The 26387-nt window shown below is 38.4% G+C and overlaps 1 protein-coding gene across 2 annotated transcripts in view; it reads right to left on the bottom strand.

Moving 5' to 3' along the window:
- The window catches only part of CSN4 (COP9 signalosome subunit 4), a 53881-nt gene that overhangs the window by 22131 nt on the left and 5363 nt on the right, over positions 1-26387 (bottom strand). For both annotated transcript variants that reach the window (XM_083141430.1, XM_083141429.1), the window contains exons 2-5: positions 26102-26181; positions 20696-20814; positions 15813-15949; positions 6433-6547 (exon numbers count right to left, since the gene is read on the bottom strand). In XM_083141430.1, the coding sequence (XP_082997556.1) occupies positions 6433-6547; positions 15813-15949; positions 20696-20814; positions 26102-26181 (451 nt within the window). The remainder of the gene's footprint in view (positions 1-6432; positions 6548-15812; positions 15950-20695; positions 20815-26101; positions 26182-26387) is intronic.

Here is a 26387-nt window from a genome sequence, read left to right on the forward strand (position 1 = left end):
TGTTCCAACAGTTTGTTGTACGAATGAGGACAGTCAGTCCGAGATGAATAAACTTACGGAAATGTAAGGTTCTTGCAAATCCTGCAATCCATGAAGAGTAAAGTTCTTTTATACCGACTGCGCCATAATGTTGTGCGATGGAAACACATATAGTAACAAGATTAACTGAATTTATTAAGGAACTCACAAAACAACGTAACACTTTACATTATAACGAAACTACGTTCACCATTCCAGGTTCTGTTTGCACAGACTCTTGTCTAGCAACAGTAGCTTGTTTCTTCTTCCTCTAGGAGGCAGCACTACACCTTTTCCCCTCCATTTTCATGAAGAAAAAAAAGGTGCAAGAAACATTTCTGTTAAATACATGTGTTAGGAACAATATATATATATATATAAATCAAAATTCTAGCCAAAAATAGAACAGTTATAACGTAAAAACTACGACCTTGACACACCGTCTCGATCGAGATGCTTGGGACAAAAAAGGTTAAATGTTGATGTTTCACCTTCCGGTTGCACGAACCAGGACTGCAAACTTATTTTTGAAGTATTAACGCTTGTATCCTACGTCTCTTTCCTATAGCAAACAAACAACTTAATCCATGCATACATGATTGAGATATTGGTATGGTGAATTCATGGCTTGTTTGATGTGAACATGGCAAAATGCAACACATGGCATCCACTTGGCATCTAAAACCCTAAAATATCTTAAACCTGCTTCTCGGGACTAAACATTCTGAAAGTGAAGCAATGGAATTGTACAAAACAAATTGATATATTACCTTATATTATGAATGAGACTTCTGTTTCAGTACAAACATTCATAGTATATCCAAGTACCATGAAACTGACAATGCTGTTACCTATATTGCATGCAAAAAGTGTGTGTATATACAACTTGTAAATACATAATATTAAAAACTTAACGCAAGCAATTTATAGTAGGGGAACATACTGCACTGCTCAGTCATCTGATTTTGCTAATCAGACAGGATAAGATAGGAACATGCTGCTAATAACAGCATCTGTAAGTTTATAATGAGGCACGTCCAGAAAGCAAGTTCCAATATCATTGGAAAGCTGCACTATACTGATCGCAACTCCAACTGGTGGTTGACCATGATGGCTATTTCTGGCACATCCTGTCCCAATCATTTTCAGGGGCATGTTGTCCAATGGGTGTCAACAAACTAATTTGCGAAGTGAAAACTGAAGGAATCACATCACTCTCCCGAAGCAACATTGCCAAGCAAGCTTCTGCTTTTGCCAGTTGTCTTTATATGACTGTGTGTCCGCCTGCATTCCGACCTGTGGGTAGTCCTTCCGGAAAGTTCATCATTTAGGACCGCGTGTACCATTAACCCCCGCTGATTTCTGGTGCTGACAATACAGTTGCCCGAGAGGACTCTTTCTCGCCTTACGGTATGTTTGACAACATGTGGTGTAGCCAACACTCATTTGTTTCGTCCCACGAACAACGTTCAGTACCTGGTGACTTAGATATGCTCGATCTCAGTCGAAGAAAATTCAACTGATCGCTGATTCGCTGTTTCCCAGCTGCCAGTTGGAGTTGCGTGCAGTATAGTGGTTGGGGCATGAAGAGCACATGCAGATAGGAAGAGGTGGTACATGTCTGTAATGTGGTGCAGTTGCATTTTTGTGAAGGGAGTAGATTTAAGAACAGTGTTATACCAGGGCCAAGCTATATTCTGGCACAGAACGGTTATTTTGGCAACTGCAGGGAGGGGGGATTTTAAGGTTGCTGATTGTTGCTCAAATAGGGAGGGGGGCAGCGGTAGACCTAATTGGCTGTTTGAGTTAAGTTGGTGTTTTAAGTCCACTTTATGCACAGTAAGGCTAATTGGGACTGGACCTACAGTTTAAAGTGGGATCTGAACCACTATGTGCCTCCACCGGGTATCAAACCCAGGACCCCTAATTGGCTGTTTGACTGCAAGTTTCTTCATAGGTAGAAGTGACAACAGTGGGTCACTGACATAAAGACGGGTCCTGTGCCAGGAATTAGCTTCATTGATTGATTTGCTTTATTTTACTTTGCTTTTGTGCCACTTTTGGCTAATTTGCGAGGATTGTCATGATGAAATTGATGAATAGACACTCACAAACATACATGTCCAGGCTGGGATTCAAACCTGGGACCTCTGGTGTTGTAGGCATTGGTGGCACCAAGATTAATCATCGGGGGGGGGGGGGGGATACCAGGATAAACATGCTAATAATAATAATAATGACATTATTATTATTATTACTACTAGTAGTAATAGTAGTATCAAATTATCACATACGTTATTATCCTCGTAAATCACGCAAAAAGGGGAGAAGTCGATGCTAAAGCATTCGTGTTGGACAAACCATTTGAAATATTTCTTCCAACACGTTCAATTTCACATTAGCTAATAATAATTGAGAAGAAGCACACAAACTGTATTTTCAGAAGACATAAAATGCATGACGAATATAATTATTTTTGTAAACTTGCATGTACAACATATGTTTTACACATATGCAACATGGAGTGACATAAAATATAAGTAAATACATATGCAACATGTTAACACTAAATTCTGTACGCCTTCAAAGTTCCTTTAATACATAAAAAACATTTTATTTAAATGCATTACATAATCAATTCATCCACCCCATAACAAACCAGCAGCTAAAATGATATAAATCTCTGAAATGTGCACGCTCCTTTCCATCCAAACAATTGTTCAAGCATTTAAGACCAAACTGCTTAGCAGTAATAGTCTAAAGTACATAGCTGGTCTTAGTTTTCTCTATGGTAATTTACAATGCATTACAGAAAGGAATGATATTGGTCGCTTCGCTTGCAAGAAAATTTTTAGATCCAAATTATTGCAAACTGAAAACAATATTAATTTAATAGGGTGCCGCATTCTCTCTTTTATAATGTTTTAATTTAGATTGTTCACCGCCCCCTAGCTACAGCTCTGAACTTTTGTGAATTTACGAAAAATAAATAATGGAATATATTTTTATTTGCATAAATTTGAAATCGAGGATGGCAATAGCCTCTCTGTTCCCCCTGCAGGTGCCCTTGGCTGTCTGGAAGAAAAAATAAATAAATACATGAAAACTTATTCCATCTTGAGTATAATTTTGTCCTGCTACTCTAAGATTCTTCTAGCCTTGCTTCTTTGTTACTTCAATTGTTTGCCCCCTTGCCCCCCATAGAATTGGTTTCCGACAAAGGTTGGGGGTGGTGTAATGCCCTCTTTGATTGCGCCACTGGCTATCTTCCGTCTGCTCCAGATGCTGCGGTGTCAGGACAAAACGTGAAGTGCACGGCAACTTAATCTTTGTTAAAATCCCCTTTTGCTGCACTATCCCCTTCAACGAACTGTGTCACATTCCTTCGTAAACTTTGGGCTTCTCGACAAAGTCTGTAATGGTACTTCACAAAACATGTTAAGTGGAACATATAGAACGTACTAACAGGCAAACTACCCATCACGATACAACTCTCGTTAAATAATTTCCGGAGCACGACCTGATGATATTTTGAAATCACCTGAAATTATTGTTCCAGTGCGACTTGGAGAAAAGAGGAACAACAAGTAGGCAGACGAAACCGTTCGAACAACAATGCCAAAAAACAAAAACAACTCACTGAGCTGTAGGCAAATATCAGAGACACGTTTCGGCGGAGTTTAGAGTGACAGCTGTTTTGTGTGATCGTCGTTTTTGCAATGGCCGATTTTCGGGAACAGCGTGCGGCGGTTAAATTCTGCTTTTTGCTCGGAAAGAGTGGAACAGAAACTCTTGAAATATTAAAAACGGCATACAAGGACGATGCTATGGGGAAATTTCAAGTGTCTGAGTGGTTTTCCCGTTTCAAAAATGGTGAAATGTCAATTGATGACAAACCTCGTTCTGGTTGTCCTTCCACGACCCAAACACATGACAATGTTGAAAAAATTCGTGAAATCATCAACGAAGATCGACGACAGACCATTGAACAAATTGTGGAGCTGTCGGGAGTGACTTGGAGTTCAGTGCAGCGAAGTTTTGAAACGATTGCGTAACAGCATGCGGCGGAAGCAGCCTGATTTGTGGCAGTCGGGTGACTGGTTTTTCCATCATGACAATGCCCCGGCTCACACAGCCCTGTCTGTACGACAATTCTTGACCAAAAATGGTATGACCCCTGTTCCTCACCCCCCATACTCACCCGACCTTGCCCCATGCGACTTCTTTTGTTTCCTAGAATGAAAGAAAAGCGTTTTCCTGATGTTGCTGAGGTGAAGAAAAAAATGACGGAGGCGCTGTCACGCATCACAAAAGATGACTTTAAAAAATGTTTTGAAAAATGGAATCAAAGATTGGACAAGTGTCTTAATGCAAGTGGAGAGTACTTTGAAGGGGATTGAAGGTTTGTACTTTAATTGTGAATAAATAAGTTCAGTTTCTTTTGGGTACGCCCACGTATATGTGGCTTCTCTTTCAATGCTTGGCTATTGTATACAATAACAGCGGTCTCACTACAATACCTAACATTCGGCCACTCAAAGTACTACAACATATGACACTGTAAGGGTTAATGTTTTCAATATAGGTTTTGAATGAGGGTGATGATGAAAATTAGGGGGTGCGCAAGCACCACTTCACACCCCCTGGTGCCACCCCTTGTTGTAGGGTGATGTGCTCACCACTATGGGAACCAGCAGGAGTTAGCTTGGCTCAACTCTATGAGAAAGATGGCAGTTCTCATATACTGACTGCATGCTGTAATCAGATTTTTACACCCTCAGAAGCGGATGCCGGCAAAGATCCACCAGAACTTGTGAGAGATGTAAGGACTGGATGCCATAAGTGACAGTATGGTCAGACGATGGTGCAGATTATTCACGGAAGGCAGATCCATCATGCATGACCCCACACACCTGGGCTCTTTTACATCACTTCAAGTGGGAGCCCCGATCTCACGGGCTATGACTTTCATCTCTTCCTTCAGCTGAAGCAGTTTCTGGCAGAAGAAAAGTTTTGACAGTAACGCTGCTGTACAGACGGTTCCGCTTTTTGTAGGCAGACACATGACATGGACATACAAAATTTAGTGCCACACTACAACAAATACCTGAAAAACTGGGATGAATATGTTGAGAAGTAAGTTATGGGTAACAGTAATTAATACAATAAAATGTCAATTATTACCGAAGTTTGTGTTTTAATTTATGAGTAATTGGAATGTTCTTCCTCGACCATCCTTGTATAAAGCTTTTGCCTGTTTAATAACAGCAGACGAAGAGTGAAAATTCAGTAGAGCTGGTGGCAGAGGAACATTGATTACTGTTGAAAGTGATATGATTTTAGGATTGAGAGCCTGAAAGTTTGTCCAATGAAATGTCATACTACATCAGAGAAAAAAATCAGATGCATAAGAGTACCATGCATGTGTTTTTATGCTGTAGTGAGACATTTTGTCGCAATTCGACATTAGTTCGATTTAAGTAGTAAGTCTTGAAGCTTTCCTGGTGACGAATGATGAAAAGATTCTCTCAGGCTATCGACCAGGTGAGTTGTGGAAAAGATTTCAAGCTTTCGAGAGCTAACGTCACTCTCATCTTCAGAACTTTTCCACAACTCACCTGGTTGGTAGCCTGCGAAAATCTTTTCATCAGTCAGATTTATCAGACAAAAATCACATGCATCAATGGAGCCTAAATATTTCACAGATCAAATGTAGTTCCATGGCATATGACAAAAAAAAAATCTGGTTGGATAAAAGTCCTCATTCGATTCAATGTTCCTTCAGAATGTCCACACAAGGCCGTACTACGGTGTCGGTCATCTTTTGGACAGTGCCAGAGTGGGTGCACCCTTCTGGTCAACAGGTCCGACCCCTTATAGCTCCCACAAACAAGACAAAAATATGTCAATACATTTTACACACGACAATTAGAGGTTCATCAAATGAGTCCGTCTCACTGGAAATTTCTCCTCCTATACCTCCTCCCCTTCCATCACTTGTTTCCGTGATTGTGTCCAAGGCATAATAGAGACCTAAAAGTTTACATCAAAGGCTGGTAAGATGATTTCCCATTTAAGTTTAGTGCTTATTACAACTTCTTCAAAATCAAATGCCTGGCAGGTTCATTGCATCACATAGCATCTACAGTTCAACAAAGAAACATTTGTCAGTCCAAGACAAAATTCCCTGACTTTTTTTGACTTCTCCAGGTCTGTCGCCACCCTGTGTTTCCCACTTCGAGTTTTCCAAACCATGCCGATGTCATAAAATTTGCCACAAGCCTGTCCCTTAGGGCAGGCAACCTCTCCCTCCACTCACAACATGACCTTGAACTTCTAAGGGGAGAACAATTTCACAATGTGCTCAAGCTTGCTTGATGATTACATTGAAAAAAAAAAGAAGAGTAAACCAACCTGCAATAAAGATGCCCTGTTTATAAAAGCCTCAGCTTGGACAGGATCATCGTCTTCCAAATACAATCTTGCTATTTTCAAATATGTTTCAAGTTTATATTCAACTGTGTATTGCCTGCAAGGAAGAAAGATAAGACATAAATTAAAGGAATACTAAACAATTCAATGTGGCCCTGAGTGAACACAACAGCACTACAAGAATCTAAAACAAGCAAACAGATTTTCTTTTTTTTTGCTTAGTATCCTGAAAGCTAATTACTAGGGACACAAATTTATGGTAAATAAAAACTGAGGAGAGCGGTAAATAAAATGTTAGATCAGCGATATACCAGCCGTGAAAAATAAATAAATTGGCACACACTTTTTCATTATGAGAGAAAACAACATACAAAAGAGCTATAAATTGATAAACTACTTCATTTTTATATACTGTACACATACACAAGTACTTAGCTGTCCAACCAAAAAGAAAACATCAACACAAAATCACTTCATTTCTAATTTGCATATCTCAAGTGATTTATTCATTGTATGTATTTAAAGGATATCCTTGCTGTCCAACAAATAAAATAATCACTACTGCACATACACAAACACATGTTGGAAATCACATGATGATAAAAAAAATCATTCATGACTGAGTTTTTGAGTTTTCCACATGCTGGAACCAATTTTATATTACGGAAAACATCGAAATCTGTCTTTTAAAAGGTAACAGTTCTGAATGTTTTATGATTTTTTTTTTTCAAATTTTCCTAGCAGGAAGACTAATTATCATAGAATTTTGGCAATCATTGTGACACGAAATTTGAACCTTCCTTAAAATAATGAGCACTATTTGGATTCGAAAAAAGTTATTTATGTTGAAAAACAAAAATTCAAAATGACCTTACTCAATCATACACGCTTCCCACGGACAAGGTATTCTCCGGTTGACAAGCGACAGTAAGTATCGTAAACTAGTGGGAATGAATGTAGAAATAAATCGGAACCTTAGTAGAGTGCATTCAGGGTCTTTATTTTAATTCTAAGGCAACCAAACCTGACATTCCTAACCTAACCACAAAAGCATATATTGACAAAATCTTAAGTAATCGCTAAAACTCTGCAGTATGTGTTAACAGACATAAATAGAAATCGAACCATGTAAAAGTTGCATTTGTAGCATGATGAAATCGTAATAAAACAAAAGGAACTTGGGCTCATTTTCACCACTTTTCAGCATAATTTCATTCTACACGCAAACAATATGTAAAATTACTATCAGCATGAAACCAACATTAATAACCTAACAACGATGTGTGACCAGCGTACGTTTAATTCCTCTATTTCGCACCAGTTTTTTAAACATAAATTCGTTCTACATGCACAAAACACGTGCATATTCTAATAATGACGTCACTGATACTGCATAAAAACACTAATTTCTCGGGTGTAACACATCTCTGCAATGTAAAAACTACGACAACGAGCAACTGAACTAGTTGATCAGGTTGCTTCTGAACGGGTCGCAAACTCAAAATCACAGAACGGGTTCACGGGGGGAACGAAGTAGTGAGTCCCTTTGTTTTTACTCGGCTTCCGCACTAATCCAGTGTGACGTCTACCACAGCCAGTTACGTGAAATTCTGCTCTTCAAGCTTTATTGCAGATCCAAAACCAATGAACTGTCCGAACACCAACCTGCTCCGCTTCACGTATTAAAAGAGAACGGGTTCCGAACGGGTGTGTTCTTGAAGAAAGAAAATTACCTCACCATGCACAAAGCTAAAGCAACATTTTTTCTGCAAGAAATTCTGAGGATGGCTGGTGCGTAGGTTTCGTCTTGAGTATCTTGTTCTCTAAGGAAAAATCTCACGCTTCTCCAAATTCCGGTCTTCAACAGGTTCACAAGAACGAGTCGCAAAATGAACGGATCCAAGAACCTAGATCAGAGTGTGAATAAATATAGAATCGAAATGCCAAGGAACCATAATTTTGTACGTAACAGACTAGAAGTCATAATGACGAGAGGAACAAGTTTCTGAACTGAATCTTTTCGGGGGACTGGAATCACAAGAACCGAATTCGGAAGTGGAAATGAACCGTTCATTCATTTTGTAACTGGTTCTCCTGCAACTCCAAAATGCGCGTAAATTCCAGAAAATATGCAAAATTCCCTGACTATTCCATGACTTTTCCCTGACCAACCAAATTCCCTGACTTTTCCCTGTTTTCCAGGTTTTCCAGTCGCGTAGCAACCCTGTTCTATCTGCCACTTATCACGTTGAATTTATGCTTCTGATTGTGTGGGATCTTCATTTTCTCTGTAAACTGGTAATTGGTTGCTAGTGTTAGAAGTATCCGGTAATTGAAGGGAGGGTGATCATTTATAGTTGGATGTCAAGCATCTTTATATACGGAAATCAAAGTGTCTTGAATTCAGTTCACAGTGGAGACCTGTAGAATGATTCAGATCCCACTTTAAACTGCATGTGTGTCCAGTCCCGATCAGTCCAACGGCATAAAGTGAACTGAAAACAAGCTTTGTGAAAGTTACACATTTTTAGATGTCACACTAGGAAGATTATCATCAGAGTGACGTGCCAGGATTTTCAAAATGGTGGGGGGGGGGGGGGGTAACGTATACTTTCTTTAAATAGTTAGCCCTCATTTTGCATCTTTCCTGCCTTTGACATTCCTTCTTTTTTTTTTTTAATACTGGGCCAAAGAGGGGTTATGACCCCCATCAACCCCTTCCCTCGGCATACCACTGATTGGTATTTACGTCCATATTAATCAAAGATTTGTTGTTGGATTTAGCAGTGTTGCAGTATTGCAGAGTTTTCCCGTAAATAATGTTTTTTTTTCTGACACTGCATGTTTAATATTTTGCGATTTATTTTCAGCACGTGAATGGTTCCCAAGAATAGTATATAGTAGGGATGGGTCGATATGAAATTTTGGCCGATACTGATAAAGTACCGATATAAAATTTACCGATACCGATAACCGATATTCTACCGATCCGATATAAAATTAGAAATGGCCCTTGAAGAACCTGAAAGGTTCACTGACCTCTTTAATAAATGTGTGTTTCAAGGTGACTGCAGTGCAAGATAAATTGCATATTTAGACATTTAATTTTTTAGAAAGTAGGGCATGGATATTATCCATAAAAATTACAACAAAATGGCAGAATTTTGCACTAAATTATCAGATAATAATCAATATATCGGATCGGTAAAATAATCGGTAATTTTACCGATAAACCGATATGCCTATATCGGCCGATACCGATAGAGTACCGATTAATCGGTCCCATCCCTAGTATATAGTATATTATTATTAGCATCATGTGCATTTCCTTCCTGCATTGTTCTGTGTGTTCAAAATGTTTATCAAGAAGCAAAGCAAGAAAAAAATTTGCTTGTATTTTAAATCTCTTAGTTTCTGGTGCACGTGTTTCATAATCTTCAAAAGCAAAACAACCTTCTGAGGCGAGATTCAAAACAATGCCATTTTTCTTCCCTTTAGGATGGATGAGTCATTGCTCTAGAGCCAAGACACAGAACACTGGCTCCCACTGCCAGCTGCTCACAGACACCACTCCGACCACCAATAATGGGAGGGAGGGGAAGTGAAGACGAACAGGTGGTGGAGTGGTGCCAATGCAGTTGTTGAACGAAAGTCTCATCAGATCGGTGCTCATTCCTGGCCAAGTTGCAGAAAGAAAGAATGGGGGGGGGGGATCACTGCTTTACGTTCTCCCATGCTGTCCCCTCAATGCTACTGATATATCGTGCACACCAGTGGTGGATTAATGAGCTCATGTGGGGGAAGGTGGGTGACGTTTGTAGAATGTACATATCCAGGAGCGAGTGCTTAATTGTAGCCTGCAGAGAAAAGGAGAAGGGACGATAGCTTTTCACCTTTAGAGGGGCAAACGCAACCTCCCTCCAGAAAATGAGAAAAAGTGAAGGTAAAGTTCCCCGTGCACTTTGCACCATGCCAGGATGCATATATAAAGGTATGTGGGAGATGAGATCAGCGCCACCCCAGGGTTGCCTCAAGGTACCCATTTATTTGAGGTTAGATGAGCTCCAGAGAAGCTTTACGAGGCAGCTTAGATCACCCACCACGGAAATCAAACCCAGGTTTAGTGTGTGGCAGTCAAGATGCCCTACCGACTAGGCGACCACGGCTCCCCAGCAAATAATAAATAAATAAATATATGCTCTTTTGGCCCAAATAAGCACCCTTATTGGTATTTAGATGTGCACTAAATTTTACTGCTCCCAGAGAATATTGCCACCCCCTTTGTTTATCGACTCATTTTTCCAGACTCCATGACTGTACAACAAGCAAAAGGTAAAGTGCTCCCCTGTGCTTAGCACCATGCCATGAAGGCGTATAGGGGGTGTGGGGATAATGCCCCACACTTTCTTGATCCGGTCGTGAGTGGGGTGATGTGATCAGCATCATGCCCCTGACCATCTTTACCCCCCAGAGTTTCCCCCAGGTACCCATGTCATTCGACGCTGGGTGGGTGCCGGGGCCGCTTCCAACGTTAGAAAATTTCCTGGATTTGAACCGGCCGGAGATCGAACCCGGGACCTTGAGCATGGTATTCAGACACGTTACCGACTGAGCCACTGCGGCCACTACAACAAGCGAGTCACATAATCTGGATAAAAGAAACCGCTCTCTGCCCCACACAGAATAATACATGTGTCCGAACTTCATCCTCCCCAAACAATTGATTTGACAAGAATATTTTTGTGTTAGTGAGTCAGCATGGGCTCATTTGCCCATAGAAAAAAGAATCACTTTAGCCTATGAATTTTCAGCTTCATTCTAATGACTAAATGATATAGCATTCGTGACAAAAACAAACCAGATTAAAAATAATTTACAGTGAAATATAGACTAGATCCAATCGTATTTCCTTAGGAATCTAAATGACTTATTCTCATTAAAGAAGAAAAGCGCAAAGTATCGGATAGCGGAGGTTGGCAAACCCTATTATTATTATTATTATTATTATTTTATTCCAACACAGCAGGAAAGAAGGAAAAGTTTTCACAATCAAGCTCCCTTCTCCCTTTTCTTTTTTGTTCCCGTACATCTGTGTGGGCAAAGAAGGAGTGGTAATAGAGTCCTGTTGTCAATTATCCACTCGAAGGGAAGGGGGGCAAACTTTCGTTTTGTCGAAATTCTAAGGAAGACACAATTTAGCGAGAATCAGTTTGGCAACAGTGGGCTTGTTGTCTGATCCTGAGGCAGAAGAATCTGTCAATTGTTTCTTTACCGGGAAAGCAAGAAGTGGCCCCCTCCCTTCACTGAACCATGCCTCTTCGCTCCCTCCTCTCGCATGAAAGCCTAACATCTGGAAGTTCAAGGTCACATGGTGAACGAAACAGTTGCAACAGCACGAAAAAATGAGGGAGAAGTCGCATGGTTAACTGAACAGGTTTCTGCCAAATTTTAAGACATCGTCACAGCTCGGGGGAAACAGGAGTTAGAGCGAATGTAAGATCAAGGTGAATGTCCTATTATTTAACATGGCCTTTTGCCGGGCCCCGACTGGATGAACATATTAAGTGGGAAAACGTATAATGCGGGAACGTAAAATTGGGATTTCACTGTACTTACCTGGGAACTAATCTTTATAAGTTCTATTAATTTCAGTGATATCCTCTCAAAGGGCATTTAGATTTGATTTAGTTTTGGTTGTCTTTTTGCTACTTTTAGCTGTGAGAATGCAGATGAATGGTAAAAAGACTAAGACTAGGTGGATGAAACACAATGTATCACAAACACACATCCCCCACTGAGAGAATTATACTCGCTTTTAGTCCAGACACTAGAGCCTTGTTAGCTTGCAAAACTTGCAGTGCAGGGTGTACTGTGCGGAAGTGAGGTTGAAGTTTGAAGGCCTTCAAATAATGCTACCCTTCTCACCCCTCTTGAGAGGCGATGGCCACCGAAAAACTTTGAAAAATCAGTTTCTTCAGATAATTTAATACTATAGTTTGGTATTTTAATCTACTCCAATTTTCATTCCCTGAAACATGAACAGTGCACCGTATTTATGCATGTATAATGCGCACTCTGGTTTTCGATGGGGAAAAGCAACAAATAATTTTTCTCATATACAATGTGCATTACATTTCAGGTTCAAAAAATGGTTCTCTTGCTTATAGGTTGCAAAGCTCTTGATATGCCAATTTAGAGTGAATTACATCACACCTATTCAACGAGTCACCTGTTGCTATTTGTAGGAGGAGGAGAATATCATCTTGCATATACAGTGAGTGGCCAACGCATGCCACTTTATTCGTCTCCCTCCACTGTGTTTAGTATCCCAAAGCTTTAACTTCTGTAACCACCTTGTTGATTCTCTATTAGAAGAAAGCAAAAATCAAACTTATGTTAAGGATTTGCAGAGCTCATGAAGTTATTTTCTATTATTTCTTGCAAATACAAATACCGTTGATACACATCCCATGTGAGAGCAGGTGCATGCTCGAATTCTGCCAGAATGGCACAGCACCCACCGCTTTTCTCAGTGTCGCCTCATGTTGTCACAAAGTGAAAAATCATTGGAAATGACCATTTCACATTATAGTGTTTCTTTAAAAAAATATTAACACTAAAGAAATCTAACCTGGTAATTTGTATTTTGTAAAGAGAAAGTGTGCATTGTACATGAGTAAATACGGTCGCTATTTTTGGCTACAATTGATTTTCTTTTTTCATATTGTTGTTAACACATGTATTTAACAGAAATGATTGTTGCATGGTATTTTTTCACGAAAATGGCAAGAAAAAGGCAACATCTTTTTTGAGTCTTTTTTCAAGGTAAAAATTTTCCCGGCTTTGTTGTTCTAAAGCAATGAGTTTCCCGCACCCCTGGAAACTGCATTCGAAGGAAGTCTGTTATCAGTACCCAAGGTCAAAAGGAATGTTTCCTGTGCAGGCGCAAGGTGGGGGTTGGGGGAGGGGGAAGAGGGGTTGTTGAAACTGCGTCGTAGGAATGGAAGTTCGAGGTACACTAAAGAAAAGCCTTTGCTCTTGAGCACACGTGTTTCACAAGTGGCTACAAAGGTTACCCTGCATTGTATAAAAATTGAATTTGAAGTAGCTGCAAGAATTGGCACGCTTTTTTCACTCCGTTCTAGCTTTTTCTCCTGGCAGGTTGTGCATTCATGAGACTCATTTTGTGCCCCAGTGCCAAAGATTTTTTGAGTGAAGTGTGACTCTTGCCAAGACTTTCTTATCATCTTTGCTTCGTTTGTGTGACGTGTGATAGTGTTGTCTGTGCCTGATGTGTTCCCAAAAGGCTTATAGTCGACCATGGCTGCACCGAGTGATCTCAGTTCTGATGAAATCCGAGATGAGCTGAAGGAGATGGATACAGACTCCGATTGGGATGAAGAAGAGCTTGACATTCCCTCTGATATATCACCAGAATGTGATTCTTATGATATGTCACAAAGATGTTCCCTCCCCAAACTGGTAGGACTGCTCCCAACCCCCGACCTTTCCTAGGACAGACTGGACTGAAGGCTCGACACATTGACAATGCATCCTCTCCCTTGGACTTTTTTGTACAGACTTTCTCCGAAGAAATCATCCAGCATCTGGTGACAGACCAACAGGTACTACCACCAACATATTACAAAGCACCCAATGAGAAACCCCGAACGTGACGTGACCATTGACGAAATTAAGACTTTCATTGGTTTGACAATACTGATGGGACATGACGGCAGAACACGTTGGCGAGACAACTGGTCCACAAAACCCCACCGTTACACACAGTTTTACGGACAACAGATGTCACGTAACCACTTCATCCACTTGTTCAGATTACTACACTTTGAGGACAATACGAAGAATCCCTCTCCCCAAATTCCCAATTATTATATGCTGTGGAAGATGAGGTTTGCCTTTGACAAGACCAATGAGCTTAGCTCTAAATGCTACTATCCTACAGAGCATTTAGCAGTTGATGAAGCTATGGTCTTGTACAAAGGGAAAGTCATTTTCAAACAGTATATTCCAAAGAAACACAATAGGTTTGGGATCAAGATCTACAAACTCTGTGATTATTTGGGATATACATATGACATGACCATATATCTGAGCAAGGACAAAGACAGAGCGACTGCCACGACATCTGCGACACACGTTTTAGTTGTAGCGTTGATGGAGAAGGTGAAGGGAGTTGGTCATAAATTATTTATGGACAACTACTTCTCTTCTCCAGAGCTATTTGATGATCTCACAACACCAAGTATATATTGCTGCGGGACCATCAATACCCGACAAAAAGGCCCCCCACCCTACTTTTCAAAGACTGACTTCAAGCTCGACTTACGTGTTAGGGTGAAGAATGGCTTGACTGTGATATGTTGGAAAGACAAGAGAGAGGTGTACGTGTTGACGAACATACATCAGCCACCAGCTAAGGGAAATTTCTGTGATGGCCATGGCAACGTATGCGAATACAATAGCCACATGGGTTACGTTGACAAGGCTGCCGCATTACTAATTCCTACAGTGTCCAATGAAAGACCATGAAGTGGACTGTCAAGCTCTTCTTCCACCTTCTCGACCAATGTATCCTGAACGCCTTGCTGCTCTTCAAGTCATTTCATCAGGCAGTTTGGGTTCCGTGAGAAGTTGGCTCTAAGTGTTTTGGGGGCCAGGGGCGAGCCAGGCACTCGAACCCCAGATCCTCAAGCTGCGGCACAACCCAGTCCGTCAGGTCCCAGTCCCATCAGCCAACAGGCGGTACGAGGTTCATGGCTTTCGTCACTTCCCCACCATGGTACGAGAACAGGGAGATGTGTACAGTGCGGGCCACGAAACCCACGACGAAGTAGATGCTGCTATATTACCTGTAAGGTGCCGATGTGTCTGGAGCCAATTTTATGGAGTACCACCAGTAAGCCATCATGGCTCCAGACCAAGCCTGGGAGCTGGAGCAGCAAAGGTAAGTACAAAAAATACTTCCTATTTGTACTCCTCTTCCTATTTTTTTTACAAACTGACATGCCTTCGATAATTTCAATGTGCATGTTGACCTTTCTTCGGGGGAGGGGGAAGGGGGAAAATGACATTTTTTTAAAAAAATGTTTTTGGGTGATTCCCCCTCCATATATACGCCCAATATGCATAAATTTTATATTGCCTGAATCTGTGATTCTTTCCGCGAACAACGGTATACCATTCATCTCTCTAGGGCAATTAGTCTCTGATCTACACTCATTTAATTGCTCAAAATTGGCTTTGGGCACCATGGGGGTTACCTGTGAAAATGGCCTTGGGCACCAAAAGGTTAAATACGAAATTTGCAAAGCAATAAATTGGTAAGGAAATAATGCACATACTTCTGTCCAGTTTCTAAAGGAATTCCTACAAGCACATTTGCTGCTTCTCGCCAACACTGTTCCCGCTCATAGATGTCTGCTAGATGCTGTCGTATGCTTGCCACCTGTTCCTCAAATGAAATAACTCGAGGTTGCACCTACAAAAAGTAATTTATGGAGTTAGACATTCACCATGTTTGACACATGGCAACCGCGGATAAAGAAGAAACATGAAGATGACCACAAAATTCCTGTGAGAGATCAATTGGTACTCTATGTCATATTATTAACTCTAGACCACCAATACCTTACTGGGAGGAAAGTTTTCACTAACCGCTCGGAAATTTTACAACAGTATTTTATTTTAATTCAATTTAAAAACTGCTTATGATTTTCAAAACTTAATATTTTATCTTATTCGTACATAGTATTGAGAGTCTAACAATATAATTTTGTTAGTTTGCTATTTTACATTTATATTTTTATTTACAATTGAAAATGCAAAATTTAGGTCCAAATTATCACATCAGGAAGTTGATTTAAAAAAAAATATTGTGCAAATTAAACTTTTTCTTTGTAATAAAAGAAGTGCAAAAAATGCTTCCTATATGAAATGTAAAATATTTTTATAATTTTCAATTAAACTTAAATTGAAAATACGATTAAAAGAAGCTACACCCCCTGTAATTTGCTTTTGTAAGTCTTTTATATTCAGGCTTTCAGACCTTCCAACATGATTAACTGACCCAACTCTTTTCGTTTATATAATGTAATTTAATGTTTGTTTATTTAGCCTGGTGCCTGGACTTTCAACACTAACCCCATAGATCGCACAAGTAAAATATATGTAGTCACTTGGAAAAGTTACAAAAAAAAACCCACAATAAACGATAAGCGCGACCCATCGGCATGGTAGCTAGCATATACTCCTTCTAGGAAAGTTACACGGAAGGGTGGCATGCAGGAAACCATGCTTTGTTCAAAATAGCAAGATCTGACAATCGATCTCATAAAAATTATGACGGGTTAGTGGTCTACGGTTAAATTGTAGGTAATTTGACTAATCTGACATTTCTATGAATACCTTTTGACATACATGTTTTTTATGTGCTTTTTCGGCACAAAATTGGAAATTATATACAGCTCTAAGCAGAATTTAATACTTTACAAAGTAGAAGGGTAGAGTTATAAAAGCAACATGTCACGAGGGCTGCTGGAAAAGTTTCTGCAATCAATATGAAAAAAGACATGTAAAATTCTGAGAATGGCTTTATTCTTTTTCAAAGTATCCACCCTTAAGATCAATACCCTTTTGCATATGCTCAAACCAATTTTGAAAGCATTTTTTCCACTCTGTACGCTGATATCTCAGAAACCGCTGTTCGTAATGTGTCAACAACTGCTTCAGGCAACATGAATTGCTCACCACGCATCTTATTTTTCATGTGTGGGAACAAAAAGAAGTCATTAGGAGATCAATCAGATGAGTACGGACAATGAGTCATTAATTTGACATTTTTACTGGACAAGAAATCAACAGTTAGTTTGGTGTGCTGATTGGGAACTGGCGTTGTCGTGGTGAAGAATAATGCAACGATTTGGGTTTGTTTTATGCAATTCATTGATGACCTCTGGCACACAAATTGTTGTATACCACTCAGCATTTACAGTCCAAAGCTATTGTTGTCACATGTCCGTAATAACCGAAGAAACAGGCAATCATTTGCTTGGCAGCACTCCTCAAACGAACAACTTTTGTTGGTTTCGACACACTTTGAAACACACAAATAGTTGGTCTTTAGTTTCGGGTTCGTATGAATAGATCCAAGTTTTGTCCCCTGTAAGGATGTAGTACACCAAATTTGACTTGCCTCGGTTGAATTTTTTGTGCGTTTCTTTCCACCAATTTACACAAGCCTGTTTTTGAGCTTCGGTCAAGTTGTCTGGGATCCAACGGCTTGAAAGTGTCCGTATGTTCAGATGACCATGCAAATTCGTATGTATTGCTTTCATGTCAATGTTCAAGGATGCCTCAATCTCACTGTATGTCACATGCCGATTTCTCTCAATCATTTCACGCACAGCATCAACATTACTGGCAACAACAGACATGGATGGACAACCTTCACGAAATTCATCACTGAGAAATGTGCGACCATGCTGGAATTCGGAAAACAAATTGTACACAGTCCTATTGGCTGGTGCTTCATCCCCAAAAGCCAAATGAAGTCGCTCGATACATTGTTTCAGCATTAAACTACATTTGAAATCATAAAAAATCATTGCCCGAAAGTGTTCACGAAAAATTTCCATTTCTCACACGAAACTACTACTTCAAACTGCTGTGAAAAATAAGCAAATAGGCTTAAACAAACAATCAAAGATAATTTAAACATAAAAAAGGTCTATTCTTCCGATTTTTATAATAGTGGAACACTAGCACCACTGTTGGTGGTAGTTTGCAGAAACTTTTCCAGCCACCTTTGTATTAAAGGATGTCAGCAACTAAAAAAAAAGTTCTTATTAACAATAATTATATTGTGAAATGGATCGTGGGACAAACACAATGACACATCCATGCCATAAACAAGGTTCGAACCTAGGACTTCTGACTTCAGGCATATTATGCTGACCACTCCCCCATAGAGGCTAGTGCATATTGGTTTCTATGGACCATGAAGACTGAATGTGGGAAAATATGAAATTCATCCATGTAAACTTGGATGCCACTGTAATGTATCACTAAATAAACTTAATGATAGTCATTAAACCAACACTGATGGTAAAAACTACCCACAATTACAATTTCTGTTTTTACACAAGTTATTTTTATTTATGAAGGGTGAATGAAATAGAAACATATATGTGTTTATTACCCAGTATTTGAACTTAGCACTCGTGGCTAACATTGCCACACAGGTCAGCTGAACCATAATTTCAAAATAAATAAAATATAAAATGAAATACACAATATGCAAAGTAGTGATCTTCACTGTTACCAAAATAATATAGGGAGGGTCTGGAATATGGTCTTTTGGAGGGGGTTGAAAAATACAGGGTGCCCAGTTGGCATGGTGCCTGAATTTTCAAGTTTAGTTGTAATATATTTTTTAAATATTTTGAGTTTGTTTCAGGGAATCTCCATTACGTTTTTATTATTCATCATGAGTACAGTATGTGTATTAATGTTTGTGTGTTTTCCTATCACATCTAGCATTAATAGCAGAATAATAAACACATCACGATAAACTATTGCACTGTTGCTAGCTGAATTTAAAAATCTAGTGATATGGTAGAGTGTAGCACTGCCTCGTAGAGGAAAAGAAGGAAACAACTATTGCTGTGCAATAGTCTGTGCAAACAAAGTTGTATTTGTGGAATGTAGTTTCGATAATATGTAAAGTGTTACATTCCTTGAGAGTTTCCTGAATAAATGCAGTTATCTTGATAATGCACATGTGTTTACATCACACAATAGTAGAGTCAGCCATATATTAGAATGTATTGCACAGTTACTTATGCTTCTATGGGTAGAGCCTTCTTTAGGAAGGCCAATCTGGCACACTTTTAATTCAATCTTGTATTAATTAATAAATTAAATGTTTCAAGATCACATTTCAAAATGTGGAGCTTGATCTTTGTGGTTTCATAGCTTTCTTAGCACGTATTTGGAATAACAATAATAATAAAAAAAATATAAAGTAAAGCACTAGCTCCTGAATAATTTTTAGTCTTGTCTACTCCTCTTGATATTTTGTGTTATAAAAATGGAACAAATCTTATTCATAAATTTGGCAGAACTTCATAAATTGATTTCCATGCTACATACCAACTGATATTTCTCTTTTACAAATGTCTTGTTATAAATGCTCACAGAAAAATATGCCAAATGTATACATTGCAGCATAGTTCATAGGTAAAAATGTATGTGAAATGATACAATTTAAAGCACATAAACAGAGTGTCTACAATTTCATAAAAACAAAATTCCCGGACTTTTCCAGGTTTTCCTAAGGGTAATTTATGTATTTGCACATGTGTGTAAAAAGGTGACTATATTTTAGTTAGTTAAACACCACACTAAAATTAATGACAAGAAGGGAAATGAAATAGGAATTAACTGTTGGATAGGGGCATCATCAGGAGTAAGCCATGTACTGACAAATGGTACACAACGAATTCCTTATTATAAAAAAAAAATGCAAACTGTAGCATAATGATAGTAGAATTTAATAATATATGTATTAACCTTAAAATCAAGCAAACACAACCGAAAAATTGCAAGAAAGTGGCAAAGGCCAATTTGGTTCTCTTAGCATTAAAGTCCCTTAATGCATTCTACTAAGGTTCTGACTTTTTTCTACATTAATTCCCACTAGTCTAAGTTTTTTCTTCTTCTTGAAATCCAAACAGTGCTCATAACTTTAAGGAAGGTTCAAATTTCGTGTGACAATGATTGCCAAAATTCTACTATAAAATTAGACTTCCTGCTAGGAGAATTTGAAAAAAAATCATAAAACAATCTGAACCGTTACCCTAACTGTAGGAGATTTCTCAGGATAGTATGTCCACAACAAATTTAAAATGTCTTGCTTGTCCTTGTTCAGAAACATACTTTTAGTGCACTTTGACAAAAGTATCAACTTTTCCTAGAAACACAGCATATTTTCATGACATTTCCAGAAAAAGTTAATTCCCCAACTTTTCCAAAATTTTCAGACTGGTAGACACCCTGATAAAAAAAAATCTTTCATTTTTCAAGGCATTTACTAACATGGCTGCTGCTAATATATATAATAATAATAACAACTTCAAAATTCCAGTTGCAGTATCTGATACTTAAAATATAAAGTACAAAAGAATATAAACTTAATGTTTTAAGTAATATAAAAAGAATTGCGTACCTTATCCAATGTGTAATGAGAGACAGCTTTAGATATATTATCTGATAATTTTGTCAGCTGAGTGCTCACATCTGTTAAAATTTGGCGGGAAATCACCAAACTTACATTTTCATTAACAACTGCAACAAAATACAAAACTCATAAAAAATTGCAATATAAGCTATGAGCATAGAATTTGGTTATGCGAGAACTATATACTTCCAGATCTTTTATACGGATGAAAGCATCAAAGTATATGCTAAATAAAGACTGAATCACATGGAACTGGATATCCAGTAAGTTGGCGCTGAACTGGCTACCTGGGTGGAAATCATGGTTCCAGGCTGGTTGCTTGACTGGTTTTGAAGAATAGGCAATGTTCTACTTGCAACTGGCTTTCCTCGACCGGATCTGTAGAACAGCCAATCAGAGAGAAGTTTGACCATGTGAAGATAATCTGTGAGTTTGCGAAAGAAATGGTTCTCTTTTTGTGGTTTCCGAATGTTGGTTATTTTTGTTCACTTCTCAATAAAAGCTGTGCACAGTTCATTAATATTTACATTTAGGTATTTATGCAAAGCGATGAGATTTGTGCATGACAAATATGATTAGCCAATAATGAAAATCCTTACTATTACAAGTTTGATATATTTAGTTGAACAAAATATTTTTTTCTGAATGAAACCTGCGAATCTCGTCTGTGAATAATGAATATGTATTACCAGAGTTCATTAAAAAGCTTGTTCAGTACTCATTGATTAAAATATTTTCTTTCAAGCCAATTTCTAGTCCATAATTTTCTATCTTAATTTTTTAAATTCTCCTACAATGTTCTTCAAATTGCTCATGCATCTTTTAGATTGTCTTAGGGGGACAATAGTTTACAGACATGTACGGTAACAAGTATTGGGTGAGGCCAAAGCTAGCAGATGGGTAGTCAGTCCAGAGGCAACTAGGGCATTCCTACTGGAAATCCAGTTCCGTGTGATTTGGTCTTAACTCTACTATTTACAGAGATTAAAATACACAGTAGTGCAGGACATTATATTCACATGTAATCAATATTTATTACAATAATATGTACACACTAGTCACAGAAAATTTAGGAAATGTATGAACATGAATTTGAATGTGTCAATCTTTGCATGTGTTTGTACCCTTAGATGAAACTGATGAAAGGAAACTCAGAAATGTCCTGGCTTCGGACTTAAACCTACAACCTTCAGTAACAAGATCATAACTCAAATATTCAATGTACTTAGCCACCGAAATCAATTAAGCAGATTTTTCACGGACCCATGGTATTTGTAGAAATTATGGAAACATTTTTCTCTTGGTGACTAGAAATTTATTGCTTGTCAGAGTCAAGGCTTGTTTTCAGCTCACCGTATACTGAGACTAGACCTACAGTTTAAAGGTGGACCTTAATCACTATATTCTCCTAATGACTCACTGTCACTATGTTTCACATGTGTCTCAAGAGAAAACCAGAATGAAATTTCTGGACACTACTTGTATATATACTTTATTGCAGATCCATTTCAGGATTGTAATGTTGTTGATTGACATTCCAAATTACAGTTTGCAGAATTTTAACACAAAATGTTAATAAGAAATGAAAGTAGGCATACCATATATTCTTTTTATAATGCAAAATATTGAATTTTTCATGTGTTGTATTTCTTAAACCAATTGAAATTCCAACTGCCCACCAGAGAACTTTGAATTTTTAACAAAAAGGCCATAACATGTTTATGACCCTGTAGAAAAGAAAATAATAAAGTCTCAAGCTTCAAATAATTTTCACACACACTACTGGTACACAGGTACTTGCACAAAAAAATTCAAGTGTAAACAAACTGCCTCCCTTCTAAAAAAAATGTCCAAAACTGACATTTTGAGCGATTAGGATACACAATTTTGACCCTAAAATGTATTATGAAGGAATAATAATATTCAGGACATTATACACAAATATAATGTGCTTAACATCACAGACTTTTTCTCATTGTCCTAGGACTTACCAGAGCTGACATAAAAAAGTTGCCACTCATGCTTACGAATGGAGAAAATGACCATGATAAAAAAATGCCCACCATCTTCAAATCGGTGATAGTAAAATTAAAGTAAGAGTGGTTCTGAACTGTCAACATATGAGGCTCACACCACACAAAAATATACTTTTTTTAAAAACGGTGAAGCAATCATGTTGTACCACTCACTTCATATGGATTGACCCAGTATAGTTATTTTGACTGTTGATACATCCAAGTTCAAGGACAGTTAACAAAGGAGCAGCTCTTTCTAACCAGTGCTGGCCTCAAAGAATTTCTATTCGAACTGTCACTGTTGACCACGCAACATGTTATCAAGGGCAGATCCCGTGCACTTCTCTCTCTGCCTACCTGTGTCATGTTGAAGGATTTATATTTGCATCATTGTAGTTTGCTAAGGTGATAAGTGTTGAAGTTGTTAAATGGACGTCAAAACAAACATAAAATGAACTTCAAAATTGTGCAAAAAGAGTGAGGTGGCAATTTTTAAAGCAATTCCTCAATGTCCTTGCTCTGGGATCTATTCTCGTCAAGAAGGTAAAAGGTAAAAATGTAAAGTGTTCCCCTGTGCATAGCACCATGCCATGAAGGCGTATAGGGGGCATGGGGGTAAGGTCCCACACTTTCTTGATCCGGTCGTGAATGAGGGTGATGTGATCAGCATCACGCCCCTGACCGCCTTTAGCCCCCAGGGTTCCCCCAGGTACCCATTTTATTCGAAGCTGGGTGGGCACCAGGGCCGCTTCCACCGTTAGAAAAGTTCCCGGATTTGAACCGGCCGGAGATCGAACCCGGGACCTTTAGCATGGTAGTCAGACGCGTTACCGACTGAGCCACCGCGGCCACTATTCTCGTCAAGAAGCTGCAACTAAATCAGCATATGTTTACCGAAGATAATTTTGATGAATAATCAAAGTGTCCATCAGGTATTCATTGATTTCAAGAAAGTATATGATTCAGTCAAAAGATATAAATTATATCATATATTAGTACAGTTTGGAATACCTAAGAAGCTTGTTAATATGATAAAAGTATGCATCAGTGAAACCGAAAGTAAAATTCATGTGCGAATTAATGTGTCTGACAAATTTACAATTCATGATGGGTTGAAACAAGGAGATGCATTATCTCCATTGCTCTTTAATTATGCCTTAGAATATGCTGTTAGGAAGGTAAAAGAAACTAACGAAGGACTAAAATTAAACGGTGTGACGCAGTTGTTAGCATATGCAGAAGATGTAGACTTATTAGGGGATGATATAAATACAATTAAGAATAATGCTAAAATATTTTTCTAAGCAGCTAAAGAGATAGGTTTGGAAGTTAGCAAAGAGAAAACTAAATATATGCTTACAGGCCGAAACCAAGTGTTAGGTAATAATCAAAATCTAATTATTGATAACAACTCGTTTGAACCAGTTTCCAAATTCAAATACTTGGGAGTAATATTAACAAATGAAAATGATATTAAAGAGGAAATAAAAAGCAGGCTTAATTCAGGAAATGGCATGTTACTTTTCTCTTCATAAACTTTTGTCTTTTCGTTTAATATCTAAGAAACTAAAAGTTAAAATATAGAAAACAGTAATTTTGCCTGTAATATTATATGGATGCGAAACTTTGTCCCTTACATTGAAAGAGGAACATAAATTGAGAGTATTTGAAAATAAGATACTTAGGAAAATATCTGGACCTAAAAGGGATGAGAAGACAGGTGAGTGGAAAAGGTTACATAATTTGTATTCATGTCCAGATATTATTAGAATGATTAAATCAAGAAGACTTAGGTGGGCAGGCCATGTGGCATGAATGGGAGAGGAAAGAAGAGTTTACAGGATTCTTGTTGGGAAACCAGATGGTAAGAGACCTGTAAGAAGTCCAAGACGAAGATGGAGGGATAACGTTGAGATGGACCTAAAGGAAATTGGTAGGGATGGAAAAGAGCATATAGATCTTGCTCAGGATAGGGACAGATGGAAGGCCTTTGTTGCTGCAGCCTTGAACCTTCGGGTTTGAGAAGGCAAGAGAGTTAGTTAGTTAGTTAGTTTTGATGAAACTTGGCTTGGAAAACTACCAAATAAATTACGTGCTCAAGTTGAGGGAATGTATAACTAATTTTGCATGCAAGCAGCAAGCTTCCAGCTTCTTCGTGGGATCCGTTCTAGCAGCACAATAACCAAATTGACAATTGTATACGATTGATTTATTTGAAAATTTTAGGTCCTTTAGTACCCATGGCCATTTTTCAAGATCCTCATATCTAAAACTCTTTTCTTGAAATTAAAAAAGGGGTGTAAAGACCCCTTGAGAAAGGTTAAAAATAGAAGTTGTAAAGGGACCTGCACAGGACAAACACACATCTCCCAACATGGATGATAAATCGTTGGGAAGGTTAAAACTTTGTGAGGAAATTACATTTGAGACAAATGTGCCAAACACTTTTAAAACAAGGTTACAAGTATTGCACAGCAAAGGGTCCAGCCCTTGCAGAAAATGGTGATGTATGTGACGGCTGTGTCCAATTCCAAGCTGAGTTAAGATGACTTGTTCTTGGCTGGAGGGATAGGACGAGGACATAAAGTGGGAGTGGTGGGCTTGATAGAGCGAAGCTTGTTCTCCATTACTTCATCCCACCCTTCCTGCCAAGTGTCAACAAGGGAACAACAAAAAACATCCTGCAGGTTCCTAGTGGGCAGTGGACAAGAAACTGGACATCTGCATCAGCAGAGTTGGTAGCAACATCGACTGCTACTTCAGCACTGGCAGATGAGGACATGAGCCATCAAGAATGTGAAGAAAGGGTCAAGAGATCTGCAATTTGTAAAGCCATAATATTCAATAAACATATAACCAGATTGTGCTAATCTTTGTAATTGGTCTTCTCAATTAGCCACAAAGGGGCAGAAAGAGAGTTAAAATAAACTAAATCAAACAATCCTTCACGATCATCATCTGTATTTCCATCAATATCTAGAGTGACTAGCCATGTGAGGTTGTGTTGTTGTATGTGTATCTTGGTGTGCCTTGAAAAAATTCTGGGAAAACAGTACGAACAGTCGCACATAAAATAAAAACCACTAAAAATAACTGTGTTAGATTATTTTGCATCTACAAAAAGTGGTTATGCGAACCTTTAAGAAGAACCATCAATATTCACAGTTAATATACGAAACAGACTCTCAATACAATTAAAAATACATGCATGTACATATCAAATGCTACCTTTTCAAATATAATACATATTATACAACATGGCAGCAAGAAATCAACAATTTATTGACAATAATGTCAGATTTAAACTTTCTGCAAAATTTTACAGATCCTGATCTGTTACTCATATCAAAAATGTTTAATTTTAGAAAGCAATACTCACTAGCTTCAATGAAGACTTTTAATCCTTCTACTATATCTTCACCAGTAGAGGCCAACAGATTATCCAAAATAAGCCTATACCTGTGAAGCAATGAAATAATTATTAACTTATTCCCTTTCACAATACATATTAATCATTTCACTACAGACAGTGACTGAATAAGAAAATATTGCAGCTGTTACTATACCGATGGATCACTTTAGATTATATTGCAGATTCTTCTCAAAACCTGTGATGTGCAAATTACAGTGGATCCCCGATTTTACATCTTCCCACATTATACATT

This window comes from Lepisma saccharinum, chromosome 20 (assembly GCF_977018435.1).
Source record: "Lepisma saccharinum chromosome 20, izLepSacc3.1, whole genome shotgun sequence".
In the NCBI taxonomy this organism is placed as follows: Eukaryota; Metazoa; Arthropoda; class Insecta; order Zygentoma; family Lepismatidae; genus Lepisma; species Lepisma saccharinum.